This window comes from Phyllostomus discolor, chromosome 9 (assembly GCF_004126475.2).
Source record: "Phyllostomus discolor isolate MPI-MPIP mPhyDis1 chromosome 9, mPhyDis1.pri.v3, whole genome shotgun sequence".
Lineage (NCBI taxonomy): Eukaryota > Metazoa > Chordata > Mammalia > Chiroptera > Phyllostomidae > Phyllostomus > Phyllostomus discolor.
Genome location: NC_040911.2, coordinates 102,889,591 through 102,901,640, shown reverse-complemented (window position 1 = coordinate 102,901,640; position 12,050 = coordinate 102,889,591). Strand labels below are relative to the sequence as shown.

General features: G+C 67.2%; 1 protein-coding gene across 1 annotated transcript in view; it reads left to right on the top strand.

Moving 5' to 3' along the window:
• Positions 1 to 11,686, top strand: part of APCDD1L (APC down-regulated 1 like) — a 43,513-nt gene extending 31,827 nt beyond the window's left edge. The window contains exons 2-4 of the mRNA XM_036009987.1: positions 2,361 to 2,499; positions 5,278 to 5,830; positions 10,466 to 11,686. Coding sequence (XP_035865880.1) covers positions 2,361 to 2,499; positions 5,278 to 5,830; positions 10,466 to 11,239 — 1,466 coding nt within the window. The 3' untranslated portion in view covers positions 11,240 to 11,686. The remainder of the gene's footprint in view (positions 1 to 2,360; positions 2,500 to 5,277; positions 5,831 to 10,465) is intronic.
• Positions 11,687 to 12,050: the final 364 nt, after the last annotated feature.

The following is a 12,050-nucleotide window of genomic DNA, read 5'->3' as shown; positions in this document are numbered from 1 at the left end:
TTTAAGCCCGTCTACCCAGGTCCCTGCTTAAAGTTGCTCAGCCTGGCCCCCCGCACCATCTGCTTCTGGCGGCTGGTTCTTTACTGAAGACTTTTCTAGGGGGAAAAAAGGAGGGGGGGGGGCAAGAGAAGACAAGAAAATGAAAAGACTTTCTCAAAAGCTGCCGCGGAGAGAATGTCACGTGCTCTTCCCGTGTCCGCGAACTGGGCGCGGCCTGGGAGCGGGCGGCTCCGCCCGGCGGCGGCAGGGGGCGCCGTCTCGCTGGGTGTTCCGTTCTGCGCGTGCGTGCTCGGCACGCAGGGGGCAGTCGCTGCATCACCTCATCTCCCGACGCATTAAAACCCTAATTTCTTGCAGCGGAGCGAGACGAACCCTTAGCGCCGGCAGCACTTGCCTGAGGATTCAGGACCGGGCCCTCCGAGAGAGCACGTGGGGGGGGCAGAAACGCAGCTCCCCGAGAAACCGAGCCCCATAGGACCCACACTGATGCCATGTCAGGGCTGGTTCGGGACCCGGCTCCAAGACGCAAGCTCGGCAGAGCCCAGGGCGCCCGCCCCCGCCGTGGCGCGGCTCCTGTCCCCACAAGACGCACGTGCCCGAGCCCCTCCAGAACCAGCCGAGGCCCCTCTCACTCAGACTCCCCCCCAACAGGGAGCCCCTCGGCGAAGGGGCCCTGGGAGCCCTCGGGGAGCCTCGTGGGGACACCGGAGCCTGCGTTCGGTGGCCGTTTGTTCTCACGGCTCCTGCTTGGCTGGCTAAAGGCAATAAAAAGCAGTTGGAGGAGAAAGCAGGACCACAGCAGGGACCCAGGCTGCACTGCACTCCTACCCTCTCCTCCCCCTTCCGTCCGTCACTGCTCGTGGGGCGCCCCGCATCCCACCGGGTCTTGAAAACAGACCCTTCCCCTTGCCCCCCCCCCCCCCCCCCCCCCCACACACAAGATGAGCAATGGCTCAGACGTCAGGCCAGAGCGGGACGGCCTGGAGTGGAGCCCCAGCGTTGTCACGTCTGGGCGCCCCGCACCCCAAGACAGCTAGGCCCGTGTCCCCGAGGAGGGCACTGCCGCAGACCCCGTGTCTGAGAGAGGTCGCAAAGGTCAGATAAGGCAGAAAACCACACGGGGCCAGTGCTCGAGTCGTAGGGTCTACACTTGTCATCGTCCCCACCATCCTCGTGGCTTCGGCCGCGTCAGCTGATCAGTGGGGACCCCAAGAGTCTCTGGAGGAGGCCCCTGACCTCCGGGGAAGCGGGAAATCCACTGTGCCTCCTTCTCCCGAGCGGCTGCTGGGGCCCCTGTCCCGAGCCTCCCCCGGCCCCGCTCCCCAATGGGAAGGTGTGAGCGTGCAGGGGGAGGGAACAGAACAGGCCACTCGGTTGCTTCTCCACACAGCACCCCAGCCTTCCCGGGGCCCCCGGGGCCACCAGGACCCGCCCCCCTGGGCTGGGGGACATCTTTGCCAGGACTGGAGCCCCTGCCTGGCTTAGGCCACAGGCTCGGGGGGAAGAGGGCCCAGAGAGCCCTGGAGGGGGCGGGCCAGGGTGGAGGCCGGGAGCACAGCCCGCTGCCATCACACGGGGACGCTGCTGGCCGCCAGGCTCCCACAAGACGCCACCGTCGGGGCCGGGGCTGGGCTGTGGAGCAGAGGTGGTTTCCAGCGGGGTCGCCCCTCTCCAGCTGCTGAGGGCCCTGGAGCTCTCGCCCCTGAGCGTGGGAGCAGAGAGGGAGCACCCCGACGCCAGGCCGGGGCCGGGCTGGTCTCCACATCAGGCACACTCACAGGGGCCCACCCAGCCGCCGTTCACACCCTTGCTCAGCCCCGGCCCGCTGTGGGCCTCCTGCGTCAGCCCCAGCGCCCACCGCACACTTCCTGAGCACCCACTGTGTGCTGGGCGCTGGCCTGGGACCCAGGAGGGGGAGAGGGACCGAGGAGGGGCCTGGCTCCAAGGCAGGGCTGTCAGCTGGACTCCTTGGGTGTGTGGGCCTCTCCCTGGGTCGAGGGTGCCTCTACCCAGGGGTGCGGGGCCCCTGGGCTCCCACCGGGGGTGCTCGGCCCCGGCAGCCAGTCCGAGCAGGGCCGGGGCTGCCAGGGGTCCGGCTCGGCACAGTAACTTTCAGAGGCTAGGATGGTCTCGCTCCAGGAGGCGTGGATTCCATGGGGGTCACATCAGGGGATCCAGGAGATGAGTTCTGAAGCTCCTTCTATGCACCCCAGTTTTTATCACCCCATCATTGTCTGGGGACTGGGGTGGCCTGAGGGGGCGCTGGGGATGGGGGTGGGCAGAGGGGGAGGCCGGGGCAGGTGGCACCCCTGGGAAACACTGGGATTGCTATGCTACCCCGGGGTCTGTCTGCTTTGCAGCCCGCACCACGGAGACGGACAGGACAGCGGGCCGTGACCGCCTGCGCTGGGCGCCACCTTGCCAGCAGCCTGTGGCCAGCAGAGCACCCGTGACCGCACTGCTGCCCCCACGCCTCGAGGGACCCTGGATCTCCACTGGGTAAGGCCCCAGGGACCCCTGGACCGTGAGCCCCCGGACTGGGAAACCGCTCTCCGAGCCTCAGCGCCCACACCCGTGAGGCAGGCACAACGTCTGTAGCTGCTCGAGGGGCCGCCGCCGGCCCCCACCCCAGAGCGAGTCCGGGAGGCCGCCCTGGGCACCTCCCGCCCCAGCCGCAAGCGGCACGTGCACACCTTCCCCCTGTTCCACACGTCCGGCGCCTACGCTGCCCACTCTTGCTGGGAGCCTCGTGTGAGCCAGCCCCGTGGGGACGAGCCCTAAACACACGAGCACAGAAACAAGTAACGCAGACTCAGGGTGGTCCTGAGCTCAGACATGACGGGAATAAAGCTGAGGGTGAGACCGTGAGTGACTAGGAGGGGTTTCGTGAGTGTGGTCGGGGGGGGGGGGCTTCTCGGAGGTGGTGACATGCAGCTGAGGGGTGAAAGAAGAGCAGTCAGCCATCCAGAGAGCCAGGGGAAGAGTCAGGCGGCCGGAGCAGCTGGTGCAAAGGTCCCGCGGCAGGCTGTGGTGGGCTGGAGCGTGCCCGGGGTCCCGCCTGCCTGTCTGTTCTCCTTCTAGCCTCACGCTGCTGCCACGTGGGGGCAATGGGCTCTGGGCCCTGGGCCCTGCCCTCGCGGGTGGGCGGGTGGGGAGTGCTCTCCGCAGCAGCCAGCCGAGTCCCCCCTCGCGGGGCAGGGGCGGGGAGAAGGGGCCAGTGGCCTCCTCCACAGCTCATGCGGAGCTGCTTTCTCCGCCACCCCCCCTCCCACCAGCCCCATTCTGGGATCAGGGGCTGGGTGGACCCTCCCGCTCCTCCCGGACCTTCTGAGGTCAGGGAGGAAGCAGATGCCAAACATCTGCTGTGGCCCCAGGGGCAGGGAGGGGACGAGAGCTCGCACAGCCTCTGGGATGCAGCCCCAGGCTCCCACCCAAAGGCACGGCCGGCCGGGGTCATCTCAGACGGAACTGGGGCCTGGGAAGGGTGAGGCCCAGCTGCAGGCTGCTCCTGCCCTGGGACAGCAGCATTCCGGGAACAGGGCTTCTGGAAACTTCTAGAACCTTCTTCCTAGAAAGTTCCCCTGTGTGCTTTCCAGAGAGGCTTTACTGCTTCCTGGAGTAGTGCAGAGAAGCATCCAGAGTCTGGGGACCACTGAGTGTCCAGCGTGACCTGCTGTGACCCCTCAGGCACACCGTGCCCTCCCGGGGCCTGCCTGGTCTGAGACGCGGGGGAGGGGGCGCCGAGGCCACCGCCCGGGCGTGCGCGCCACCCTCGCTGCGCTTACCAAACACTTGAGCTGGCATCGCCTCCCGACAGTTGCTTTAGACCAACTTGCTTTTGTCCCCTTAAATGTATTCATTTATTCGTACAGCTTTATTGAGGTGTAATTGGTACACAGTAAACAGCACATTCACGGTGTGCGCTAATTATTTTTAAAGGGAGCGTGATACCTCCCTGGGTATGGCGAGCAGAGCCACTCGCTGCAAATGGGAGGCAAAGCAAAAAGAAAGTCAATGGAAACAAAGCAACATAATTAAATGCTCACTAGATCCGTCGCCTGCCCGAGGCCCCGCGGCCGCTCTCCGTGGGGGGAGGGGAGGTCGGCGCCAGGGACGCGTGAGCACCCACAGAGATTTTTCTCCTTAGCACAACCGGAGACGTGGAGAGACAAAATCACGGGCCGTGTGTGTGCTGGGTGTGCGCCAGCAGCCCGGGTGCGACAAACACAGAGAAAGTAACGGTGCAGGTGGCCCTGGTCAGAGGGACGCTGCTGAAGGGGCAGCTGCGTGCTCTTCCCCCGCCCCTGGACTCACCCGCCACACACCCTCCCGGGCCCGTGGTAGGAGAGTCCCAGGGGTGTCCCTGCTCAGCCCAGGTGTGGCGTGGGTCTCGCAGTCACTCAGGGTTTCTTAGCGCCCCAGCCCACCCTGTGCTCACCACCAGCAGAACAGGGCCTGCGCCTGTTCTTGCAAATAAAGTTTTATTGGCACACAGCCATGGACACATTTGCACAGGCCTCTGGCTGCCGTAGCTCTGCAACCTTGAGTCGGTGCGATGGAGACCAACAGGCCCGCAAAAGCAAAAATAGTTACGGCCTGACCCTCTCCACCGTTGGCTGACCTCCGGTTCCCACCCACAAACCCGGCACGGGTGTGGGGGACGCCTGGTCAGGCGAGTCTGCCTTGCAAGAGAGATGGGCTACCTGAGCGCCGACCACCTGTGCCCATCGGCGGTCCCTCGGCCAGGACCCAGGCAGGTCCCGTGTCCCGGGCTCTGGGCCAGGCGCCTCAAGAGCTCTCAGCGCAGGGGCCCCCGAGGGGTGCCCGGAGCCCGTCTCAGTGCCTTTCTGGGACACCGCCGTGTCGGGGGTGTCCTGAGAGGAGGGAGCAGGGCCGCTCCCCGGGCTCACTCCCCCGGTGAGGGTCAGAAGTAGGAATGGGCCCAGGTCTCCAGCTGCAAAGCCTGTGCACGCCCAGGGCACCCATGGGGTCCACAGGGACCCACAAGGGAGAGGGTCAATGGAAGAAGGCAACCAGGATTGAGCAGAGGGGGGGCTCAAGGCCTTGTGTTGAAGCCACGAGGCATGGCGTGGAAGACCCCCAGCTCCCAGAGGGGAGCTTACTAGGATCACTCAGGGAAACTGAGGCCGCAGGAAGCCGGCCCTGAGCTGGGGTCTGCACTGGGGTGGAGGGGGTGGGAGCCCACCCAGAGGGGAGGGGCTGCCTGCAGGTCTCACTGCTCTCCCTCCCCCTCTTGCCCCCCCACCCCCGCCACAGCTGCGAGGTGCGCCCTGGGCCGGAGTTCCTCACCCGATCCTACACCTTCTTCCCCGGCCGCCTCTTCCGAGCCTACCAGTTCTACTACAGGGACCCCCTCTGCCGGGATCCTGCCCACTCGCTGGTCATCAAGGGCAAGGTCCGCCTGCGCCAGGCCTCCTGGGTCACCCGGGGTGCCACCGAGGCCGACTACCACCTGCACAAGGTGGGTATTGTCTTCCACAGCCGCCACGCCCTGCTCGACATCGCTGGGCGCCTCAACCGGACCCAGGCGGGCCGGGACTGTGCCCAGCAGCTGCCCCCTGCCCGGGCCTGGCTGCCCGGTGCCCTTTATGAGCTGCTGAGCGCCCGGGCCGAGAGGGACTGCATGGCCGCCCTGGGCTTCACCATGCACGAGCTCAGCCTGGTCCGCGTGCAGCGCCGCCTGCAGCCGCAGCCCCGGGCCGGGCCCCGGCTGGTGGAGGAGCTGTACCTGGGGGACATCCACACCGACCGGGCAGAGAGGCGGCACTACCGGCCCACCGGCTACCAGCGCCCCCTGCAGAGCGCCCTGGTGAGTGTGGGGCCCCGGAGGGCGGGCTCCGAGCCAGGCCCAGCAGGCCTCACCTGCTGTGCTCCCCTCCCGGGGCTGTCCCTGCTTCCCCAGCCTGGTCTGCTGGCCGCGGGACATCTGCACATGCTGTTCCCCCTGCTTGAGCTGTCTTCTCTGGGGTCTTCACAGGGCTGGCCTTTTTCCTGAAGGAGCCGCTCTTCAGCCTCCCCTCGTCTGACCCTCCTGGCACCTCCTCAAAGGGCCTCTGGGGGCCCCTTTCTGCCCCACTCAGCAGCCCTGGGCTGTGTGTGTTTCCTTGCTTATGGCCTCTAGGCTGAGACCCTCCACTGGGGCGAAAGCCTGCCCCTCCGCGTGTCCCCACACCCAGCTCGGCGGGTCTGGCTCACAGCCAGGGCCGCTCACGGCCAGGGCCAGTCAATGTCGGTGACTGAACCGAGGAGACGGCGGGCGTCCTCCAGGCCCTGCTGGGTGGCTACACAGCGCTCAGAGGTCCCCCCCCCCCCCCCCCCCCCCCCCCCCCCCCCCCCCCCCCCCCCCCCCCCCGGCCAAAGCTCCAGGTGGTGCACACCCATGGGGGTTGGCCCTGCGCCAGAGGCGTTGCGCGCTGCTTCGTGCTGACCGCGGGGAAGGCGGCGCGCCTCACCCGGGTGTCCCGGTGGAATGCGGAGCCGGGTTCCACGGGGCTGTGCTGGCACCCGGGGCCGTGCAGTCCTAACCGGCTCCCCGGCAGGCCGTGGACCACCCTCCCGGCCGGAGGCTACGGTGCAAAGGGAGCTGCCCTCTCTTTGAAAGGCACCCTGGGGACTCCGACACCGAAGTGACTACCACGTAAGCGTATTAACCCAGATTTTAAATGAAGCCGTCACAAACGTTCTGTCCGTCCGGATGCGCGGGAGAAAGAAACTGAATTCCGCTTGTGTCCCGCCCCCTGCGCCTAGCACCTGGCAGAGAGCCTGGCCAGTGTGGGCGGAGCCTCGTGGTCAGTGTGGGCGGAGCCTCGTGGTCAGTGTGGGCGGAGCCTCCTAATGGCTCCTGTGCGTCTGAGGAAGACCAGGGACCCCTGAGCAGCGGCAAGTGTGTGAAAGCACAAAATTAAATACATCTCATTTAAATAGAAGCCAGCGCTGTTCAAGGAGGTGCCGCGTCTTAGAGCATCAGCTGGTGACGCAACAGCCCTAGGCACGTGCGTCCTTCCTCCTCCCCTAATCTCCGAGCGGCCGTGAGGGTAAGCGCAGTTCCCGGTGTCTGGAAGACTGTTGGAAGGAGGGAGGCCCCGAGGCCAGGGGTTCCGGAAGCTTCTGGACTTTGTTGTCTGCGTTCACAGCCAGAAGAAACCTTAACCTTTATCAGAGGTTGGTCCACACCAAGGCAGGGTTCCGGCTCAAGGTTAAGAACGTCTGTGCTTGGCACCCGAGGGGTGGTCTCTGGAAGGGAGGATGGAGGGAGGGAGGGAGGAGCGGCTGGACGGGTGGGTTCGGGCGTCCCTGCGGGGGCTCTTGGAGCCGGGGGGCAACTGTCCCATCACTCAGCACGAACTGAGGGCCTACTATGCACTGGACACCAAGGAACTAGACCAGACGGGGCAGCTTCTCACCCCCCGGGAGCAGCCAGCCACCTGTCTGGGCACCCTACGGTGGGGGACTGGGGACGAGTGCACCCCTCTCCTCCCAAAGCAGGATGTGGGGGGCAGAGGAGAAGCACCAGACATGCTCAGAACCAGAAACCCAGCCTGCGTTCTTTCCGAGACCTTAAAAGGAGACCCCCTCTGTGGCAGCCAGGGCTCCGGCCTGGGCTACAGTCACCCCTCCTTAGGAGCAGGCCCTGGTGGGGGGGTGATGCCCGGAGCCCGCCCCCTCTTCAGCACAGACCCCCCCCGGGCGCAGAGGACGCCACCCTCGTGTCCCCCGAGGCTAGGCTCCGGCGGGCAGTGGGCTCCTGCCCCTGGGCCCCCCGTGGGCGCCAGTGCGGCCTGCCACGGGGTTGGGAAGCAGGACACACGGGTGTGTGTGCCCAGGCGAAGGATGCCAGGCGCGTGCACGTTACATCCCATGCCCCCCTCCGGAAAAAAGGTGGAGGGTTGTTTCAGAGAAGGAAACGCTGGGCATAACCCCCGAGTAACAGCCCCGGCGGCACCGCATGCTCGGCGGGGCCCCGGCCTCGCCCGCGGCCCGGACCACACGGTAAACAGGAACGTTTTTCAGAAGTTAATTTAAAACCAATTTGATGCCCAAATTCATTGCCTGGGTATAGAATCCTAATCAATCAGCCGGCACGCAGCCAGCATCATCTAAGCCCGGTGTCACCTCTGGGGGTTAATTAGAAACTGCATGTGCTGTTGGAGAAGCAGCTTCTGTAGCAGGCTCGCCCCGGGGGGAGGAGCCCGGCTCTCGCCCAGGCGTGCGCTGTGCCGGCGGAGGCCGTGTTTGTTAACACGTGAGGCGCCGGGCCTCTGCGGGAAGACGCCTGGAAGGTGTTCGATGGAGATGGGTCCCTCCCTTCGCCCCCCCACACCGGGCGAAAGCACCAGAGAGGGACCTTCCGCTCCTCCTCCTCCTCCTCCTCCTCCCGCCCCGCAAGCTGTGTGGGCTCTCGGTGGGTCTCTGGTCTCCAGAAACAGCATGCTCGCCCCGAGTCACCCAGCAGCCCCCTCGGCAGGGCTCTGTCTGCAGAAGACAGCTCTGCTCTCGGGGGAGGCCGGCCTGGGGTCACTCGGACTTGGTGCGTCGTGTCGTGGTGACACGCATCCGCGTGACAACGGTCAGGGTGCGGGCGGAACACCCGCCCTCTCCCGCCCATGCGCCCCATCAGCCCTCCCGCCACGGGCAACCCAGCCCGCCGGCTTCCGGCCCGCACGAGCCTCTCTGCCCCCCTTACCAGCATGTCCAAGCGCCTTCGAGGTCTCTGGGTCAGGATCCCCCAGATGGACAGCAGCACACCCCTCCCCGCGCTGGAAGCCCAGGCAAGGGCAGGTTCGTCGTAGGAGGAAACGATAAGCTTCCTGGTACAACGTGGCTGCCTGCAAAGGGACGAGAAAACGCCCTCCCTCCCCCAGGACGACCTTTCTGTGCCAGAACCCCCGAACACCCCTTGTTCCCCCTGAACGCCACCAGGGAGCCATCGGTGGAAGCCTTTTGTTTTTACGAGGAAAAAAAAATAGAAGCGGATTTCGCGGCCGGGTCCCCCCCAAGCAGCCCCCCCACCACCGCCGACCCACCCTGCAGACACCAGTGTCTGCTGGTCCCCCTGCCCGCCTAGCTCGGACAGGGGCCTGGGCCGAGGACGGTCCCCTTTCGAGGGAGGCTCCGGACTAATCGCCGGGCAGCGGCTCTCTGTCAAAAACCAAGGCCGAACCACCACCAAGGAGTCTGCAGGGGGCTCCTCTCCGGCCTCTGTGGGCCTTCTGCACTCCCAGGTGCAGGCCGACTCCCCCCCCACACACACACCCACCCACACACACCCACCCACACACACACACACGCGTGTGCGCGATGCGGTCCGGCACCCAGGTCCTGCAGACGTGTCTCCCTGTAAACCGAGCTCGCGAGACCCCGGACGGCAGGGACGACTGTGGACTGTGAGCCAGGCCGCCCAGAGAGGGAACAGGGTCACAGCCCAGGCCAGGGCGCGCTGTGGCTGCGCCCGACACCTCGGGGGCGGCCGGTCGTCCCCACTGTAGATGCCACCGCCGTGGGCACCTCGGTGTCCCATCCCCTCAGCCCAGGCTCCAGTGGGTGGCGTTCCGTGGGCGCGAGCACCTGCACCCCCGGTGCCACGTCCGCTGTCCTGGGGGGGGGGGCAGGAAGGGCGCCCGCCTTCCGAGGGGGGTTTCTGAGCACACGCGGCCTCTCCCCTCCTCCCGCCGGTGGAGACACAGACCCCCGGCAGGGGCGCTCGGCGTTCCGTGTGGAAAGGCGGTGGGTTCCGGCCGGCAGGGGCTCGGCCCGTCTCGGCCACGTCCTTGGCCGCCGCTCGGCCCGCTGGGTTCCACTCTCGCGGCTCTAACACGTCACGGTCACAGGAGGACCTGCCAGCCACGGCCCCTGGCCCTCCGGAGGCACCTGACATTGGGAGGAGGGAGAGAGGGTCTCCGTGGGCGAGGAGACCACCATAAACCCGGACGGCCGAATCTCAGGACTGAGCAGGCTGGGTGCGGGGAGGGCGGCTTCGGCCAAGTCCGGGCGTTTCTCATTCCCTCACCACTCAGCAGTCTGTTCCCGCTGGGAACCAGGCCCCGGGGACAGCGGCCACCGAGGCACAGCCCTGCTTCCGGGAGCTTACGATGCCACAAAGGGGAGGGTGGAGGGAGGGAGAGGTGACGGGTTTCTGAGTGGGCGTGGGGTGGCCCGGGAAAGGTCTCCCCAAGGCCGCCCCGGAGCCGAGGGCTGGAGGACAAAGGTGGAGCCGGCCGGCCTGCGTCCTGGGGCGGGTCCGGGGAGCAGGGACGGCGGGGGTGAAGGACCAGAGGAGACAGGAGCTCGCCTCGGTCCGGGAAGCTCGAAGCAGCCCTCGGGCCAGAGGCAGGGAGCGAAGAGAGTGACGGGGGACCCCAGACAGGGTAGGTCGCCCCAACGCCCTGTCCCGGGTGCACCCTGACTCCCCGCCCGGGACACCCACCGCCTCCGTCTGTCTCCCCAGCACCACGCCCGGCCCTGCCCGGCCTGCAGCCTCCTCGCCCGCTCCGATGAGCACCACCCGCCCGTGCTGCCCGCCCAGACCGCGCTGCCCCTGCACCTCGGCGGCCGCTGGGTCAGCCCCGGCTGCGAGGTGCGCCCCGCCGTGCTCTTCCTCACCAGGCTCTTCACCTTCCACGGGCACGCCCGCTCCTGGGAGGGGCACTACCACCACTTCGCGGACCCCGCCTGCCGGCGGCCCACCTTCACCGTCCACGCGGCTGGCCGCTACACCGGGGGCACGCCGTCCGCCAAGGTCCCCGGCGGCACCGAGTTGGTGTTCCAGGTCACGGAGGCTCGCGTGACCCCCATGGACCAGGCCACCACAGCCATGCTCAGCTCCTCTGAGCCGAGCAGCTGCGGGGGCCCGGGCATCTGGTCCCCGGGGACAGAGCGGGATGTCACGGCCACCAACGGGTGCCTGCCTCTGGGCATCAGGCTCCCCCACGTGGAGTATGAGCTCTTCAGGATGGAGCGAGACCCCCTCGGGCAAAGCCTGCTCTTCATCGGACAGAGGCCCACCGACGGGTCCAGTCCCGACACCCCCGAGAAACGCCCCACCTCCTACCAGGCGCCCCTGGTTCTCTGCAGTGGGGCTGCCAGGGACTTCGGCCGGCCCCCACAGCACAGGCCTCTGCTGCAGACGCCCCGCCTCCACAATGGGGGGCGCTGTCCTCAAGGGGCCCCTCTCCTCCTCCTGCTCCTGGTTCTCAGCCCGGCCTTCCTCCAGTGGCTATGAAAGGGGGACCCTGTCTGACCCCGGGGACCCCCGCCTGGTGCAGGCTCCGCCCCCTGTCCGGGAGGTTGTCCTGCTCTTTTCCCGTGCCGTGTCACCGACCGCCAGTGGCCCTGCCACTGTCGGCCCAGCCCGCGTCCTGGTGGCCCAGCCCCTGATTTCGGCAGCACCTGCAGAGTCCGTGCCCCGGCCGGTCGCCAAGGTGTGCGCACCAGCCGGGGCGCCGCGGCGATGGCAATCAATCGCTTTGAGTGTTGAATGTTCGCTCCGGATTTTCGGGGGCGGTTGGAGGACCAGTGCCAGGGATTGGACCTCAGGGGCACCCCCTTCCCTCCCTGCACCCTTGGGATCTGGTGCCGTGGGGGCGAGGCTCCGTGTGGGCATGCTGCCGCCGGCCTGCCCTGCACAGGCGGTTGCTTAAAGACCCTTCATCTGAATTTCACGATACACACTCAGACCGGAGCCAGGAAGGAGATACTGCTCGGGGCTCCTGGCCCTCGGGGAGGGGGCTCTGGCAGGGGGCTCGTGTCTGTGGAGAAAGCCCAGCTTCCTCGGGTTCTGCCTGCCAGCACCTGCGCACACCTGCACACACCTGTGCACACCTGTGCACACCGCACACCTGCACACACCGCACACCTGCGCACACCTGCACACGCTTCCTCGAGGCAGGCCTTGAGCTGTGCGCACCGCACCACGTGCGAAGATGTCCCCTCCCCCCGAGCCGGGGAGCGTGGCCGCCCTCGCCCGCCCCAGACAACGCCGAGCTGGGCTGGCCGCTGGGGACAGGTCTCTGGGGGAAAGTGGGGGTTCCCAG